This window comes from Poecilia mexicana, unplaced genomic scaffold, assembly GCF_051168715.1.
Source record: "Poecilia mexicana isolate PSO_F unplaced genomic scaffold, ASM5116871v1 scaffold_5, whole genome shotgun sequence".
Classification (NCBI taxonomy): Eukaryota; Metazoa; Chordata; class Actinopteri; order Cyprinodontiformes; family Poeciliidae; genus Poecilia; species Poecilia mexicana.
The window spans coordinates 4,386,815-4,406,359 of record NW_028263374.1 but is presented as its reverse complement, the minus strand read 5'-3'; the positions used below and the strand labels follow the sequence as shown (position 1 = coordinate 4,406,359).

Genomic DNA, 19,545 nt, shown 5'->3' with positions numbered 1-19,545 from the left:
GAACGGTTTTCCCAGCCATGGGAGAAAAAAAGGTCAAACATAGCGACTCAAACAGGTCGCATATTATCTTCCATTGAGTCTTAAGGTCACAGTCTCATAGCAAGGGGTCAAGGTGAAAGGCTGCCAGCTGGCGACCTCATGAATATGGATGACAGATGCTCCATCTGCTTGGCTCCAGAATGCAAATGGACAAGCTGATTCCGCTGCTTTTTGTTTCTTGTTGCCTTCAGAGGGGCAGACCTCGCAGACCTTAGATGGTATCAGTTCCACTTGTCGGTCGCAGAAGGAAGATTTATGTTAAATCCCGACAGAAACATAGGAGGCCGCTTCACGAAACGCCAAAGCCCATGAGCTCTCCACCCGAGCAAACTGTGGTGATATTCAGATGGCTTTACCGTCACTTCTGGATTGGTTCTACTCTGTTACACAACGTACATATTCTTATGTTCGGTTGGCATAGCGTTGATGAGTACATTTACTAACAGCTCAAGAAAGAAAATCTTCCTGCCCTCCAGAGGCAACTGCTTGTTGACGACGACTGAAATAACACGCTAAATCTTAAATGTATGTGTGATGTATACAAGAGAAAGGGATGCAGTGTTTTGCTGATAATTATCAACGTTACAATTAGATAAGAAGGTTTAAATGCATCACTTTTCAGAGGTCAGTGAAAAGTTGTGATTAACAAGGGAGAAGGAACGTCAAAGTCATGCAAGCTTGACTTTGACAACCTTAACATCTAGATTTGCTGGCATTTAGAGAAAGCAAAAGAAAGCATACAAGTTTTTTTAATTTATTTTTTACTATGAGGCATTGCAGTAAAGTTTCCTTTTTTTAACTAAATTGTTCTACTGTGGCAGCACAGCTTTGGACAGCAAGTAAGAGAATCATCTTTTTGACTGTGTTCACACTACAGGCTGAAGTGACCCAATTCCGATTGTCAAATCGGAATTTTTTTTTTTTTTTGCCGGGCCGTTCACACTGCCACAAAAATGCGACCTGTATGCGTTCTGCAGTCTGAACGGGCAAACGACCTGAAAGGGTGCGTTCACACTGCAGCCTGAAGTGACTCAATTCTGATTTTTTTGACGTAATGCGACCTGTATCCGATCTTTTCATGGCAGTCTGAGCAGCAAAGGTCGGATTCTTTTTCGAATGTGACCCATACCCGACAGTATCCAATTCAAATGCGACCTAACGTCCAGGTCGCATTCATCCGAACTGAACGTCACTGATTCTCAATGTAGCAGGAAGAAGCCTGCCCCAATATTCAGAACACCTGGGCCCCTAATCACCGCATGATTGTTGGAGAGTATAAAGGGAGACTATCTCACCTGGTTGTTTATGCTGGCATTTGGTCACACGCTGTTGGGAAAGTCGCTTGGAAAGCATGCAGGTCTTAGGCCCTAACATCAAAACCACTGGAAGTCTCCTGCTTGGTACTGGGGTATGGTTGTAATTCACCCTCCCCAGTGCAGTTTTCACATAAAACGGAACATATTGGAAAGCTGATCCTCCTGCTATGGGCTGGAAAGGATCCTCTGGTTTGAGGTGAAGTCATCCAGCTCTGGTAAGTGACAATGGTTTCCTCTGGCTTCCATCTTCTGTAAATCACCTACTAACCTTTTCATCTGATTCCAGCCCTGACACTGCTGCAGCTCACTGGAGACCCTGCTGTTTTGTTTCACTGTTTTGTTTTGTTTCATTGTTTGATTTTGGAACCATTTTGTTTAATTTGTTTTGTTTAGTTGTTTAGTTCTGGGCTTTCTTTGGTTTAAATTTACTTTGGAACATTCTATTGTTTTGTGTGGCCTCTAGCTTTGCTGCAGGTAGCAGCCATGAATTCTTTTAGACTATTCTATTAAAGCATGGATGATTTTTAATTGGTTATTTTGGAGGTAACCTAATTTTAGTCTCTGGCCAAGTTTAAATTGTATTTGTTTTTTTGTATTTGCTTGTTTAACCCCACCCTTTTGTCTCCAGGCTGAGAGCTGAAGGTAGTGGGAGGGGCCTCCTGGGAGACTGGAACTGTGTGTCGTGCGAGTGGCCGGTGTTGGGATTTCTTCACGATTGAATGCCTGTTCACCAGTGTTTGGGGTGATTTATTTTGGATTTATACATTTATGTTAGGAACCAGTTCCCATTTGGACCGCCCTCCCCCTGCTGGTAGGCCTCAGTACTGTACACTCCCTTCCCATTGTGTTCCTTATGTTGTGATTCTTTTGCATGAAACAATAAAATGTAATTCATTTTTTTTGGAAAAGTCTTGTTCTCCTTGGTCACGAACCTCGAGCCTACTGGCAGTCTAATTCCTTGGGTGCAATTCCCAAGGTGGCGTTGTTGACAACTTCTGGTTACCCTGCTGTGAGGGGCAGAGTAGCAGATCCCTACCTTAGTGTCGCCACATCAACAACTCTCAATGTTCTGCGTCCTGATACGCGCAAGTGGGAAGAAAAACAACAACCATAACGGAATATATGAGGATTAAGTTGTTAATATGTTGCTCTGGCCGGATAACAACTTCAAATATGTAAGCTAAGCTCCACCGTTAGCCTCCATGCTTACTTCCGCAAACACTGAGCACTTCTTCTTTTTATGGAGTTGGCAGAACACTGAGAACGCTGACATTGCGCCCTCTGCTGCGCATGCGGGACACTTTCAGGTCGTTTGCCCGTTCAGACTGCAGAACGCATACAGGACCCATATACTGGCAGTGTGAACGCCCCGGCAAAAAAAATCGGAATTGCCAAAAAATCGGAATTGAGTCACTTCAGGCTGCAGTGTGAACGCACCCAAAGTGTACCCCATGCACTAGAGGGCGCAATAGCATCAGCGTTCTCAGTGTTCTGCCAACCGCCATAAAAAGAAGTGCTCAGTGTTTGCGGAAGTAAACATGGAGGCTAACGGTGGAGCTTAGCTTACATATTTAAAGTTGTTGTCCGACCGGAGCAGCATATTAACAACTTAATCCTCATTATAGTCCGTTATAGTTGTTTTTCTTCCCGCTTGTGCGTATCAGGACACAAAATAGTGAGATTTGTTGAGAATCAGTGACGTTCAGTTCAGATGAATGCGGCCTGAACGTCGCATTTGAATCGGATACATGTCGGATATGGGTCACAGTCGAAAAGAATCCGACCTGTGCTGTTCACACTGCCATGAAAAGATCGGATGCAGGTCGCATTACGTCAAAAAATCGGAATTGGGTCACTATAGGCTGCAGTGTGAACGCAGCCTTTGTCCTGCAGTGTTGTGGACAGGCACAAAATTTCCAGATGTAGACAATAACAATGTAACTTGCCAATATGATTTCGGGGATTAATTGTTAACAGTATACTTTGACAATTATTGTCGAAAAAAACTATAAAATAATGTTGGAGTTAAAAAACAAAGCCATCAGAAGGGACAGACTGAAGTAGTTTGAAAGTTGCATAACTTTCTCAGCGAAGATGACAGGTGAAATTTAGCTGGGCTGCTGTTTGGTTGGAGCTTACCTGACCCTCATGCCCTCTTGCGGAGAAAAGCAGCGGGGTCTGCACGAAAATGACATCACAGGACCATGAAGTGCTCCCCTTGTTTAGAACTCAAGGTGTGGGCTGGTCTACGTTTGCCTAGTGGAGGAGGACCAGGTCTGTCTGGTGTCAAACGGCGCAACCTACGTGCTGCGGCTATGATTATACGAGGGGTGGTTTATGGGGGAGTTGTTTATGTACGAGTGCTAGAGGTTGATATAATAAGCACATGTATTCAGAGTGTATAGTTTTTTTTTTCAATCTCTAGATAATTCACCACCTTGTTGACATGGAACATACATAAAATGCAAGTAACATACACGTAGCAATACAGCTACAGACATGATCGAGACACACGTAGTCACAAAGAGGGCCGTGCAGAGACCTTTGGAGGAGCAGGGGCTCAAAGTTAAAAAGGGGCACATTGAACAAGATCTTAAAACACCGTATAACAACATATCAACAACCCATATTAATCAAAAATTTAATTGGATTCTACTATATCATTGCCATGATGTGGGGACAATGCAAAGCAAATGTACTATATTTTCCCCAACAGGTAAAATATACCTGGGGGCGGGATTGCCAGGAGCTTTGCTCATGCTTTATTCAACTGGAGTGTGGAACCGGATGCTGCAGACAAACTTCTTCCTCCCTGAATTTGGATCCAACATCACACTCATCATGTTAATATGATGGTTTATATAATTTTATGTTAATATGTTATATGTTCTTTATGTTGCAACATTTTAGGCCAATGATTATGAACGTGAAACCAGCTATTTACTCCTGGACTGGTGGTTCTTCAACATAACCAGCAGGGGGGTGAGGGGGGTGGAGGAAGAAACATGCCAGAATCATTCATTCATTTCTTCTGATATTTACTGATTAATTTACTGAAATTAATACTTTAATTTAGTAGAAAATCAGATTTTCTTTTTAGTTAATAACCATGTGGTTATGATCTTGTCCATCAGTTTGTTTTATTATAAATATACATTTTTGGGTCCGATTGCAATAACAAACTTGGTAAATAATCTTTACTCTTTATTAATCAGAATCAACAAGCAAACAGATATTTACATTTACATTTGTTTATAAACATGTAAAAAAGAAAAAATCCTGCAATCATATTCAGATCATAATAAATCCCATAATGAACAGTTTAACAGACTAAATTATATCTTTACTGAATTTTTAAAAGCATTTAGAATAAATGTTCATAATATTGATGTTTCCCTCCTAAAGCTACAATCAACACCAAACATTAATTTACAGTTAAACCAGATGAACATAATTTAATTAAATCAGACGAAACTTTTCCTGAATTATCGAAATCATTTCAATGATCAGAGCAGTGAAGGAAGCGTCATGCTGAGGGACTCTGTGAGGACAGATCAGTGTCCCTGTGAGCATTCTGCACCAGGTCAAACGTTTCTTCAACATGTGGAAACACAGCCTGAGATCAAAAGGTCGAGCCACTCCATCCAGTAATTCTATAGAAAATTATCTAAATAAATTTTTAAAGCTGCAGTTGTTGCAGAATTATTTATAAACTCCTCAATAACCTGAAGGTCAAAGGTCACCCTGACAGTTAACATCAACACCCCTCAGCCGACCGAGGAGCCTTCAGGATTACATGAATGAACTACGCCATCAGAATTGGGCTTCAGGTTTTAACTAGGACATGTGGCCAGAGAAACCCAAACAAAATGTAAGAAAACAGTTGGTACACTAGAGGGACTCCCAGGATCGTAACCCCAACCTTAAAACTAACACTAGCTATTCCTAATGCTAATCCTAACTCTAACCCAGACAGACTAGGAAGTAACCATCGGTTTACTCCAATCAGCTCAGAGGACAGAATGAAGTCAGAAACTGAAACTGAAACCTCGTTTCTGCATTGAAACATCTTATTTTAAAGACAGATGAATAATAATCTCTTTCCATATTCAACTATTTAACAAATCTAAATAATTTCAATAATTTTAATTTATCTAAAAAAAGGAGTTATAGTTTATTATGGTTTTATAGTGGATCTAAATGTCTGGTTGTAACTTTTTATGTGGTTAAATATGCTGTGACATCCAGGTTCAGACTGCACATCCACTCAGAACCTAGAAATGTATATTTTTACAAAAAAAAATTCACCAAATTTCAATTGATTTCTGGTATCAGGAAAATAAAACAAAGTTTAACAGGTTGTTGAACTGCTGCTGTTCTTCTCCTTCTTCTGACCCTGGTCCAGTGGAAGTGTTTGTTTCTGAAAAGATTAAATCATGTCATTTAGAAGAACCTTCATAGAAACCAGAAAATAAAACAGATGCTGAGTTTTTTCCTGAGGTCACAGTGAAGCATAAATAGATGATACATTTTATTGTTCTGGTTCTCAGAGTTAAAAACAATCAGCTGTTTCTGTTGACCTGAAATCAGGAACATGAATCTATTTATTAATCCAGAAGTTTTCATAACTTTGACTTTACAGCTAGAGTTACTGTGAGGAACCTTTGTGTGGTCTTTAAATCTCCTTTAAATCCCACATTAAACAGGTTTCATCTCTTTCACTTTCACAATGTTGCAAAATAATAGAAATATATAAAAGACAAAAAGCTGTTTTTGGATCTGTCAATGCTTTGCAGGAATCAATCTAGATAGACATTTCTAGAATTGTTTGAATTCAGCATCACATTTTACAAATTTTAAAGAGAAGATCAACCCTTAAAAGGTTACTATCTAAATCATTAACAATGGACAGACATAAACTTACCTCTTCTAATTCAACAGTGCATTCATTTTCATTCTAAAAGAATAAAAAGAAAGCAGAAATGCAATTCCAGTGTTAAATTTCATAAATGTGAAAGATGTAAAACTTTTGTATCTTCTCTCAGAAACATTTATATTCTCAAGTTCAAGTATAAAGTGTCTTATGTAATATTGTTGTGATAGATGAATGGAAAACAAGCAGATACAGTTAAACAAAAATATTTTTCTGCTGCTCAGAAAGAAGAAAAATCTTCAGCGATGGAGCACAGGTAGAAGAGGAACAGTTCAGCTGCAGGGAAATCAATCATTATGAGGACATTGTCTCCTACAGACTTCAGGTTTTCTCTTTAGTTCAAGTCTTTATTCTCACGTTTCCCATCAGAACCCATTCTTCTTCTTCCTGAACCACTGATGAGTGGACATAACCATGACAACAACCCATGGCTATCTCTGACCTGATAAACCTTCATGTCCCTTCAACCTGTGGAGCTCCATAGTTCTCTTCCTAATTTCTCAGCTGATTATTTTGGATTCATTCCTGATAACTGGAGCGTTTTCCTCAGGAATCTGGACCTGAATGTCCTGCTACCAGGCAGGAGGACTTCCTGTCCACCACTATGATGGAGTGAGGATGGGTTTGTCCTGCAGGAATTAAAGCTGCAGAACGGAACTGAGACTTTCAGCTCAGACCCGGAGAGGATGAATCAGAATCAGAATCAGAGGAATTTATTGTCATTGTAACAAAGGCAACGAAATTGCAGTTTCAGTTACAACCATCCATTACGCAACAACACGAGGTGGGGGAGGGGGGCATGGGACAGGGAGATAGTTGGCTGAGGCCTTGCAGCCCAACAGGCGCTGCCCTTGAAGGAGGAAATAGGAAAAATAAGAGAAAAACATCAGGTAAGGAGAGGGAAAAAACAGCCTGTCTCACACTCTGCTATTTGCAGGGCAGAGCTTGAGATGAAGAAAAAAATCCTCGGCAAATAAGCACATATAAACACATATAGACAAAACAAGCCGGGTACTAGGAGGAGGTGTGACGTGGGTCCCATGTGAGTTATGTGTGTGTCAAACCATGACCCTAACTGAAGCACGCGATTTGTCCGTGATTATCTGTGAATATGATGTCGGAGTTGACACCAGCTTTCAGGGCCACAGATGTTCCAGGGAGGGGAGGGGGCAGCAGAACAGAGCCTTTTTTAGACATAACAACCAGGGGAGGATAGCTGGCCAGCCTAGGCCAGCCCGGGGAGCCAGATTCCAATAGCAGTAATTTGTTTAGGTCAGGCTGACATCAGTGTACTGCCTGCCTTGAAAGTCTCGCTCATGCTTCTCAGTGGCAAATCCAAACAGCCAAATTTAGGGTCTTCTGCCTGATCCGAGCAAACAACGTTCTCCAAGGTACATCATATCCATTCTGAGTCCGAGATCCGCTGCCCGGCCACGGTCCTGTTCCAGGATCGCACCCAGTCTGCGGCTCAGCTCCTATATCATCTCAGTCTGAGTGTTGATTGCTCTGCAGATCCCATCAACCATACCGGCAGCCTCGAAGTTTCCAAAACTGCTTCTGTATCTTATGAAATTTCCGATAAGTCAGGTATCCGCCAACTAAAATAAGCAGAAAACCTGTTATCATAAATCCAATCATGTACACATCTTCAACATCCTCAACTGACTGCATCTTCAGACACACGGTCTTCCACTTCCATCCGGAATCCATTGTATATCCAGCAAAGAATGTCCCGTCGGGACACCAGGGTTCCCCTTTACCCGGTTTCCCAGTAGAAAAATCTGTATCAATTGCTTGAGAGACCAGCTGACCAGATCCATAATTTGCAGCTTTGGAACTTATTCAAAAGAAAGACTCTGAAAACACAGGACACAGACGCTGAGCAGGGAAGATAGGGAGGGCAGGGAGACTGAGAAAGTGCGTCCTCCTCCTTCGAAAAACAGAGCAGAAAGGATGAACTGTGGAAACTAGAACAGACTGGATGGAGAAAAAGGAGAGTAACGGAGGACTTATTGAACTGAAGGAACAAGCTCATGTTGTCTAAAGGAAGTTGGACAAAATGAGTCCAAACATGTGGAGAAGTGTAAAACTAATTTAAAGTTACATTGCAGGAACTGATGAACTTACCTGAGATAAAAGCGGTTGATGTTCAACATCCAGGACCTGAAAAACATCAAAATTGTTTTGGATAAAATCTGTGAACCCTCTGAGCTCTGCTGTTGGTTTGGTGCTGATGGAGGGAGGAACTGTCAAAGCTACATGTGTCATAATGTGTGGTATGGTTGGTGGAGAGGAGAGACGCTGAGACCCAGGTTATGGTGAGGATGAAGATTTAATGGTGATGCTCACAGTCCAAAAAACAGGCAGCACGGCAGAAAGACAGGCACACAGCCAAATACCGGTAGCAACTGCTACACAGGACTGAGACGAGAGCTAACGCTATCCAGGACTTCTCAGTTCTACTGGAGCGAAACACAAGACGTGACACAAACGACACTGACTTCGACACATACGACGAGGATCTGACAAGGAACACAGACAACAGGTGGGTTTAAATACACACGGGGTAATTAAGGGAATGAGACACACCTGGGGAGCAATCAACGGGGAGGACAGGACAGAGACTCACAGGGAAACAGGACTGAACACAGAAAACTCAAAAATAAACACACAAAAACACGGATCCTGACAGTACCCCTCCCTCAAGGGCGGATACCAGACGCCCAACAAAAAACAGAAAAGTCCAAAAACACAACAACCCAACAGGGTGGGCGGAGGGGCGACGGAAGGAGGGCAAGAGTCCAACAAAAAAAAAAACCCAACGGGGTGGGCGGAGGGGCGACGGAAGGGGCCAGAGTCCAGAAACAAAAATTAATCAACACAGGAACTGAAAACACAGGAAAAACAGTCCGGGGGCCGCCCACGACACAGGAGGCGGAGACGTAGAGGGGGGTCCGGCGGTCTCTTCCGCCGGCGCGGGAAGCCGAGACGTAGAGGCGGGTCCGGCGGTCTCTTCCGCCGGCGCGGGAAGCCGAGACGTAGAGGCGGGTCCGGCGGGCGGCGTCTCCGGCGCAGAAACCGGAGTCCCGGTGGCGGGTCCGGCGGGCGGCGTCTCCGGCGCAGAAACCGGAGTCCCGGTGGCGGGTCCGGCGGGCGGCGTCTCCGGCGCAGAAACCGGAGTCCCGGAGGCGGGTCCGGCGGGCGGCGGGTCCGGCGGGCGGCGTCTCCGGCGCAGAAAGCCGAGACGTGGAGGCGGGTCCGCCGGGCCGGCAGGAAGGCAGACTCAGGAAACTCGGGGGGAGCAGACTCAGGAAACTCGGGGGGAGCAGACTCAGGAAACTCGGGGGGAGCAGACTCAGGAAACTCGGGGGGAGCAGACTCAGGAAACTCGGGGGGAGCAGACTCAGGAAACTCGGGGGGAGCAGACTCTGGAAACTCGGGGGGAGCAGACTCTGGAAACTCGGGGGGAGCAGACTCTGGAAACTCGGGGGGAGCAGACTCTGGAAACTCGGGGGGAGCAGACTCTGGAAACTCGGGGGGAGCAGACTCTGGAAACTCGGGCTCGTCCGCAAACTCGGGGGGCGGAGCCACAGGGAACTCAGGAAGCTCGGGGGACTCAAGCAAACGCCGCCTCGGCGCGGGAACCGGAGGCAGCGGGGACAGACGCTGCCTCGGTGCGGGGACCGGAGGCAGCTGCAGGCGGGGCCCAGGGGCCGGGACCTCCGGCGGCTCAGGGCTGCGACGACGGCTTTGCCCAGGGGCCGGGCCCTCCGGCGGCTCAGGGCTGCGGCGACAGCGGGGTCCCTCCTCCAGCGGGCGGATCGCCAGCTGCGATCCCCAGAACGGTCTCAGGTGTACAAGCGCCCCTCCACAAAACTCGTCCAGGGAGACCGCTCCAAACACCCGCCAGGGGTCCCACCGTCGATCCCGCATCATGCGTCTCTCACCTCTTTTGTGGTCAGATCCTTCTGTCATAATGTGTGGTATGGTTGGTGGAGAGGAGAGACGCTGAGACCCAGGTTATGGTGAGGATGAAGATTTAATGGTGATGCTCACAGTCCAAAAAACAGGCAGCACGGCAGAAAGACAGGCACACAGCCAAATACCGGTAGCAACTGCTACACAGGACTGAGACGAGAGCTAACGCTATCCAGGACTTCTCAGTTCTACTGGAGCGAAACACAAGACGTGACACAAACGACACTGACTTCGACACATACGACGAGGATCTGACAAGGAACACAGACAACAGGTGGGTTTAAATACACACGGGGTAATTAAGGGAATGAGACACACCTGGGGAGCAATCAACGGGGAGGACAGGACAGAGACTCACAGGGAAACAGGACTGAACACAGAAAACTCAAAAATAAACACACAAAAACACGGATCCTGACAACATGTACAAGGAATTTTTGTTTTAATTTTTGCATATTTAAATATTCTTAGTGGCTAAAACAGAATAGTATAGGAATGGGATATTCTGATATTGATGTATGATGAACATTTTACAAAGCACACAGTCATAATTTAAAAAAATATATATTATTAATGTCAATGCATATTTATATAATTATACAAACAAAATAATACAAAAACAAAGATGACTAAATAATGATTAATATTGAATAATATATATTACGGTATATATATATATATATATATATATATATATATATATATATATATATATATATATATATATATATATCCACCTCCCCGCGCCGTCGGGGAGGTGGAGCATGAGCGTGTGTGATAGGACCCGAAAGAGGGTGAACTATGCCTGGGCAGGGCGAAGCCAGAGGAAACTCTGGTGGAGGCCCGCAGCGGCCCTGACGTGCAAATCGGTCGTCCGACCTGGGTATAGGGGCGAAAGACTAATCGCCCCTATACCCAGAAGGAGCTGACATAGGATTATTAAGCTATAATTGCAATATAATGCAATTATATTGCATTATAATTGCAATAATAATGCAATTATTATTGCATTATTATTGCAATAATAATAATGCAATAGTATTGCATTATTATTGCAATAATGCAGTAATTGTCAGGGTCTGCGTTTTTTGTTTTATTTTGTTTTTCTTTTGGGTTTGAGTTTTTTTTTTCCTTCTGCCATTGGAACCGGCATTCCTCATGACATCCACCAGATGTTACCAACATGCAAGAGCCCCTGGGAAGCTGCTGAGTTCAACCTGTCTTCACACCTGCAGCTTGTTTTGGAGGGCGTGGATTATGGATTTAAGCAGCAGCTCTCATCGCCTGAGTGTTTGTTTACTTCGGTAACGACTCGTTCTAGAGATAGGCCCTCTGTTATCTGCTCCGCTCTAACCCTTTGTTGTCTTCCTCGTCAGATATCCTGCTGTCCTCTCGCGGTTCTGGCAAAGAGCAGTCCTCCCCGGATTCTGTGTGAGTCTGTGCTACCCTCGTTGTGGATAACCTACCTCCTGTATCCTCCCTCGACGCTGTCGGTGCTACCGGTCAGACGCCACTCCTCGTGTGGTCCCCTTCTCCCCTCGTCGATCCCTCTCTGGTGGATTCCCCTTCGGAAGCGTCCGGGCTAGGTGGCCCAAGCCCGAACCCAGTCGGAGAAAGAACACATCGAACCACAGTTGGAGCCGTTCCGCCAGCAGTACATACCTGTCCGTTCTCCAACCAGACTCCCGCCCTGGTCGCGGCTTAAGTCGTCACCCTTTTCCTTCCAAGTAAGACAGACCCTGGAATATCTCTTAAGGATTCTCACTTTACTGTTCTAACCCTGCTTCTCCTGTTGGCAGTAAGACGACCCGGTCATCAGCTCCAGTATTCGCTTCCTGACCCCTCCCCTGACTTCAATAAAACTTATTATTGTGCACTTTATCGATCTCTTCTGCTTGTGTTCTTGCATGTGGGTTCGTAATCTGAAACTCATCATGACAGAACACTCAGGCCACGCTATGACCTCCGCAGACGCGATCAGAAGAGCGATATCAGACCAACACGCACTCATTCAGTCCCACGATGCAGCTCTGAGAGAGCTGGGAAATCGCCAAGCCGAAACTAACCGACGATTAACTGAACTCTCTAATTTCCTACAGAACTCAGTACCACAGGACGCTAACCAATCTTCTGCTTCCCCATCGGCTCCGTCAGTAGTTCCGGATCCGCCCGTCCGCTCCGGGTTCTCTGAGGTCCGCCCGGCAACTCCAGATAAGTTTTCTGGTGACATCAAGAAGGTAAAGGGATTTATCCTCCAATGCACCATTGTCTTTAACCATTCGCCACAGAGTTTTCCCAATGATGACAGTAAAATCTCTTATGTATTATCCTTATTGACGGGGCGAGCCTTAGAGTGGGCCGAAGCCCGGTTTACCACAGCAACTAATTATGGATGTTCCTACCCCGAGTTTCTAACTGAATTAAAGCAGGTTTTTTGCCAGGAAACTGAAGGAACATCCTCCTCCAGAGACTTGCATGGGCTAAAGCAGGGTCAGAAAAGCGTGTCTGATTTCGCCATAGACTTTAGAATCAAAGCGGCAGCATCTGGCTGGAACATTGTACCTCTCAAGAGCGCCTTTTTTCATGGTCTAAACGAACAGATAAAGGACGAACTAGCCACGTTGGATGAACCAGAGTCCTTGAACGATTTCATAAACCTAGCTATAAGATTGGACAACCGGATCCGTGCTAGAGCCAGGGAACGCACCCGTCGAGTCTCTACTCCACGCGCCCTTCTAACCAGTAGTCGTCCTTCTGCTCAGTACTCGCCTCCTTCTCCTCCAGCCCCAGATGTTGAACCCATGCAAATAGGACACACGAGGCTCACACCCGAAGAGCGTCAACGGAGGCTACGCTCCCGGCTCTGTATTTACTGCGGTGAGCCGAACCACGTGATTGCTAACTGTCCTGTTCGTTTAAACCCGCAGGCCCGGCAGTGAGAGCGGGGAAGCTGCCGGCATCGCCCACCGCTAAACCCCGTCTCACCGTTCCTGTCACCCTATTCACCGACAATGATTCACTTTCAGTGTCAGTTCTCATTGACTCCGGTTGTGAACAAAATCTCATCAGTTCCGACATAATTCACCAACTCTCTGTGCCTACTGAACCCCTACTAGTTCCTCTCCGTGTCGCTGCCCTGGACGGGAGGAGTCTACCCCAGATAACCCACCGGACCAAGCCACTACGCCTGCTAATTTCTGGTAACCACACTGAAGAGATCATTTTCTATGTGTTTCCCACAACCAGTTCCCCCATAGTTCTAGGGTTCAACTGGCTATTCACTCACAACCCCCAGATAGATTGGGTTGAGGGAAGCATTGGTTCCTGGTCTTCCAAGTGCCACTCCACCTGTCTCCGTTCCGCTGTTCCTTTGCAGTCCACACTTTCTACTATGGCAGAGGTTGATCCGCCCGACGTCACCTCCGTTCCTAGTGAGTACCACCACCTCATTACAGTTTTCAGTAAAGACAAGGCTCTCTCTCTACCGCCTCACAGACCGTATGATTGTGCCATCGACCTCCTGCCTGGGGCCCCTCTACCTAACAGTAGACTGTACAACATCTCCAGGGCCGAACGCCAGGCCATGGAGGAGTACATAAATACATCCCTCGCTGCAGGTATTATCCGAACCTCGTCTTCCCCTTTGGGTGCTGGTTTCTTCTTTGTGGAGAAGAAGGATGGTTCTCTTAGGCCCTGCATCGACTATAGAGGCCTAAATCAAATTACCATTAAGAACAAGTATCCTTTACCCCTGCTCTCCTCTGCCTTCGAACCTGTGCAGGATGCTACCATCTTTTCTAAACTGGATCTTAGAAACGCTTATCATTTACTCCGTATCAGGGAGGGTGACGAATGGAAGACCGCTTTTAAGACCCCGATGGGGCACTACGAGTATCTGGTCATGCCTTTTGGTTTGTCTAACGCCCCCTCCTTCTTCCAGGCCCTTGTGAACGACGTCCTCCGCGATTTCATTAATGTGTTTGTCTTTGTCTACTTAGATGACATCCTCATCTACTCAAGGACTCTTGCTGAGCACCAAAGACACGTCCGTCTAGTTCTCCAGAGGTTACTGGAGAACAAACTGTATGTGAAAGCCGAAAAATGTGAGTTCCACCGCCCGTCTGTAACCTTCCTGGGGTACGTCCTTGAGAGCGGACAGGTCAGAGCGGCAGAGGACAAGATCAAAGCCGTTCTGGACTGGCCTCAGCCTGAAACGCGTAAACAACTCCAACGTTTCCTAGGCTTTGCCAACTTTTACAGAAGGTTCATCCGGAACTATAGCCAGATAGCCTCCCCCCTCACAGCTCTCACCTCCACTAAAAGGGTGTATAGTTGGACTCCACAAGCCGAGGCCGCCTTCACCGAACTCAAGTCGCGGTTCTCCAAGGCCCCTGTCCTTGTTCAACCCGACCCAAGTAAGCAGTTTGTAGTGGAGGTTGATGCCTCCGATATTGGGGTGGGGGCTGTTCTGTCCCAGATCACCGAGCATGATCAGAGGTTACACCTGTGCGCTTTCTTTTCCCGCAGACTCTCCCCTGCTGAGAGAAATTATAATGTGGGAGACAGAGAATTGCTGGCCATAAAACTGGCTTTAGAAGAGTGGCGTCACTGGCTGGAGGGAGCAGAACACCCCATTCTAGTCTGGACCGATCACAAAAACCTGTCCTACCTCCAGTCAGCTAAAAGATCCAACCCTCGCCAGTCCCGCTGGTCTCTGTTCTTCGCACGCTTTAACTTTTCTATTTCCTATCATCCAGGTTCTAAGAACGTAAAGCCAGATGCTCTGTCCAGGATACATTCCCCTGATGATTCGGAGGAAAGCCTGGCTCCCATTCTTCCGCCTAGTTGCACGGTCGGAGTTGTAACGTGGGAGATAGAGGACATCATCCGCCAAGCGCACCAAACCGAGCCTTCCCCTGAAGCCTGCCCTCCAGGTAAACTGTACGTTCCCTCCGCTGTCCGTGCCCGCTTCCTTCAATGGATTCATGCCTCGAAGTTCTCTGCTCACCCTGGAGTCAGTCGCACCATAGGGTTGGTCAATCGCAGGTTTTGGTGGGGATCGATGCACAGGGACGTTAAGGAATATGTCTCCGCCTGCGCAGTCTGTGCACGCAACAAGTCGTCCAACCGACCCCCTGCGGGCCTCCTGCAGCCGTTACCCATCCCTAAACGACCATGGTCCCACATCGCTGTCGATTTCGTCACCGGACTCCCAGTGTCCAAAGGTATGACCACCATCGTCGACCGTTTTTCCAAAGCCTGTCATCTCGTTCCCCTGCGCAAACTACCCACCGCTGCTCAGACAGCTAAGCTTCTTATCAAGCATGTTTTCAAGCTGCATGGGATACCCCAGGAGATCCTCTCCGACCGTGGGCCCCAGTTTATCTCACAGGTCTGGCGTCAGTTCTGCTCTGCCCTAGGAGCCAAGGTGACTCTCAGCTCCGGGTATCATCCCCAAACCAACGGGCAGACTGAACGAATGAACCAGGAGCTAGAGGCCACCCTGCGATGTCTCACCTCTACCAACCCCGATGATTGGGCTCAACACCTTCCATGGGTAGAGTATGCGCATAACTGCCACACTTCTGCAGCTACTGGTCTCTCTCCTTTTGAAATAGTCCTGGGATACCAACCCCCTCTCCTCCCGTCTGACGAAAGCGACATCTCGGTCACGTCGGTCCAGCATCACATCCGCAGAAGTCACAAGATCTGGAATGACACCGTCTCCGCCCTCAACAACTCATCCGCCATTAATAAACGACTCGCTGACCGACGTCGGATCTCAGCCCCGACATACTCCGTTGGCCAGAAGGTATGGTTGTCGACACGTGACGTTCCCCTCAAATCTATGTCCAGGAAGTTGTCCCCCAGGTTCATCGGTCCATTCGAGATCCTGGCGCTTGTTGGTCCTTCTGCTGTGCGACTCCGACTTCCTCCGTCCTTGCGTATCCACCCGACCTTCCACGTGTCCCAAATTAAACCTGTTCTCTCCAGTGAACTTTGCCCTCCGGCCGAACCCCCTCCTACCTCCCTGGACAGGCATGGCCACCCCATTTTTGCCGTCCGTCGGCTGGTTGCCTCCCGGCGGCGGGGTCGAGGCTACCAGTACCTCGTCGACTGGGAGGGCTATGGCCCTGAAGAACGGTCCCGGGATCGTTTATTTTGGATAACACCCTCGTTAGGAATTTTTGGGACTCTCAGCCCTCGTCTGCTGCTCGGCCGCCAGGTGGCGTCCATTGAGAGGGGGGTACTGTCAGGGTCTGCGTTTTTTGTTTTATTTTGTTTTTCTTTTGGGTTTGAGTTTTTTTTTCCTTCTGCCATTGGAACCAGCATTCCTCATGACATCCACCAGATGTCACCAACATGCAAGAGCCCCTGGGAAGCTGCTGAGTTCAACCTGTCTTCACACCTGCAGCTTGTTTTGGAGGGCGTGGATTATGGATTTAAGCAGCAGCTCTTCTTCTTCTCATCGCCTGAGTGTTTGTTTACTTCGGTAATGACTCGTTCTAGAGATAGGCCCTCTGTTATCTGCTCCGCTCTAACCCTTTGTTGTCTTCCTCGTCAGATATCCTGCTGTCCTCTCGCGGTTCTGGCAAAGAGCAGTCCTCCCCGGATTCCGTGTGAGTCTGTGCTACCCTCGTTGTGGATAACCTACCTCCTGTATCCTCCCTCGACGCTGTCGGTGCTACCGGTCAGACGCCACTCCTCGTGTGGTCCCCTTCTCCCCTCGTCGATCCCTCTCTGGTGGATTCCCCTTCGGAAGCGTCCGGGCTAGGTGGCCCAAGCCCGAACCCAGTCGGAGAAAGAACACATCGAACCACAGTTGGAGCCGTTCCGCCAGCAGTACATACCTGTCCGTTCTCCAACCAGACTCCCGCCCTGGTCGCGGCTTAAGTCGTCACCCTTTTCCTTCCAAGTAAGACAGACCCTGGAATATCTCTTAAGGATTCTCACTTTACTGTTCTAACCCTGCTTCTCCTGTTGGCAGTAAGACGACCCGGTCATCAGCTCCAGTATTCGCTTCCTGACCCCTCCCCTGACTTCAATAAAACTTATTATTGTGCACTTTATCGATCTCTTCTGCTTGTGTTCTTGCATGTGGGTTCGTAATCTGAAACTCATCATGACAGTAATAATAATGCAATAATAATAATGCAACATTATCATTGCATTATTATTGCAATGATTATTGCAATAATAATGCAATAATTATTGTATTATTGCATTATTATCATTGCATTATTATGCACTGATAATAATGCATTATCAGTGCATTATATGCACTGATAATGCATGTTATGCATTATCAGTGAGAATGCATGTTATGCATTATCAGTGAGAATGCATTATATGCACTCTCACTGATAAAGAGGTTTTGTTTCTTTGCAGTAGAAGTAAATATCTTCTTTGAGTTTTGTATCAAACCAGATGTTTTTGGTCATAGATTAAGCAAAAAAGTCAATATGGTTACCTGGTTTCTTTGTGATCGCAGTTCATTAATCAGATCTTCAGCAGCATCAAAACATTCAGGATATCTGTTCTTCTCATTCTTGTCCACTATTTCCTCAATCCTTTTTTTCAGAGTGTCTTTGGCTTTTTTCTCCAAAACCTCATTCAGTATGTTTTCTTCTTCTCTTATAATGGCCAGTTCATAGGGTCCAACTCCATCAAAGCAACTTGACCATTCCACACAGCAATCCTCACATTCCTGATAGTTTGTCTTGAACTTATCACAGCATTTCTGGCAGCATTCCTTCCAGGTGTTAGAACTCTTGCAAATATCGGAACATGTCTGGCTGTATTCCTTGCAGCACTTCTTAATAATATTGCAAATCTTACAGCATTTCTTCCAACATTGACGAAACATTCTGCAAGGAATGTCCTTCCAATTACATTCCATGCAGCATTTCTCTGGAAATTCAGTCAAACATTTCGTGAATTCCTCAGAACATCTCTTGCAGCATTTCCTCCATCTTCCTGAAGAATAGATGACAACCAGTATGAAGAGGCCAAATAGTATGAATAGACCAAAAATCTGAAGCAAAGAATTGAGAAGTTTGGGTAATAAATTTACATAGAAATGCACATATGTTAATGACTTACCATCATGTATGCAAATACTACTAATAAAACTCACCTTTGACTGGTTTTTCAGGGTGTCCACCATGATTTGCTCCTCAATTGACCTGTTTGCTTTATTCTTGCAGGGAATCATAGCTTTTTCTCCGGAGAGGCCGTTGTGACAGCAAGCATACCAATCTCCATCAAATAACACAGAAATGACCCACAGCAGACTAATCACACTAGCCTTTACCACTTGAATAAGAATACCACAAACACATTTCCATGTACACTCACATCCCCACCCCTGGTTCCGGTTCAGACAGCTATACCAGCAGGTAGTAATGAAGACCTTGTCCTTCCAAAGTAACAAAAACATTATTACAAAAACTGGAACACTGATGTATAAATTGCAATGATTGGTCTGATCCTTGCAAGTGCAAGAAACTTCTCTGTCAAATAAAACATTGTATGTGAAAATCACAATGATCATAGCATAGGTGGCAATCGTAGAATTAAAACCTGTCAGAAAGTTTTTGATCCCCATCTTCTCCTTTACAGACTACTGGAAAATTATTCCTACATATAAATGTCCACTAAGAAAAGGAAGTAGAAATGAAAGTCTGCCCTACCACACTGATTACATAAGCAGTCTGCTTCAGGGTTTCGGTCACATTTTGCATGGCAGAAATGTGGGCGGACTATGAATGCAAACAATGTCAACAGAAAATAAAGAAACAAGTTCTGCGACCTTGCTATCTCACCTGGAAATATCAGTAGATATTCATTATCACTGTGGACATTCATCCAAGAGAAGAACCAATGAGGAGCCTGAGTCAGTCTATACTAAAAGTAACCCTGAAGCTGCAGTTCAAATGTCCTGATGCCCCAGTATTCATCTAGTGATTAGTAAGGGTAAATACACAAGGATAAAACTTATTAGTTTTTTATTGTTGTTAATAAAAAACTCAAGGACTTTTATCAATATGTCACCTGTCCAACCAGACACAACAAAATTTTGGACCTCTGTTGGACCTTCTGTTAAAGAAGCATATAAATCCATCCCTTTCCCTCCACTGGGAGGAGCTGATCATATAACTGGACTGATGATTCCAAACTGAACCTGCAGGATTGCTTTGACCTAATGGACTGGAACATAAGGGGCTGATTTTATTAGTAGCTGTGTGTCTTTCTGTGAACACTATGTGAATCCAAAAA

The 19,545-nt window shown here is 45.9% G+C and overlaps 1 protein-coding gene and 1 long non-coding RNA gene across 3 annotated transcripts; one reads left to right on the top strand and one right to left on the bottom strand.

Moving 5' to 3' along the window:
- Nucleotides 1-1,177: 1,177 nt before the first annotated feature.
- LOC148159594 (uncharacterized) lies at nucleotides 1,178-2,263 on the top strand. The gene is made up of 2 exons (XR_015762949.1): nucleotides 1,178-1,570; nucleotides 1,642-2,263. It is a non-coding gene; the product is annotated as an uncharacterized LOC148159594 (long non-coding RNA).
- A 2,283-nt stretch (nucleotides 2,264-4,546) lies between these two features.
- On the bottom strand, nucleotides 4,547-18,959 carry LOC148159593 (uncharacterized). 2 transcript variants are annotated; one of them, XM_088005364.1, is made up of 5 exons: nucleotides 18,404-18,959; nucleotides 17,738-18,301; nucleotides 8,416-8,451; nucleotides 6,280-6,312; nucleotides 4,547-5,775 (listed from the first exon to the last, which is right to left on the bottom strand). In XM_088005364.1, the coding sequence occupies exons 1-5, from the start codon at nucleotides 18,872-18,874 to the stop codon at nucleotides 5,707-5,709; spliced, it is 1,173 nt and encodes a 390-aa protein (XP_087861490.1). In that variant the 5' UTR covers nucleotides 18,875-18,959; the 3' UTR covers nucleotides 4,547-5,706. The 2 variants fall into 2 exon arrangements, with proteins under 2 accessions (XP_087861490.1, XP_087861491.1); XM_088005365.1 differs by lacking the exon at nucleotides 8,416-8,451.
- Between the last annotated feature and the right edge of the window lie 586 nt (nucleotides 18,960-19,545).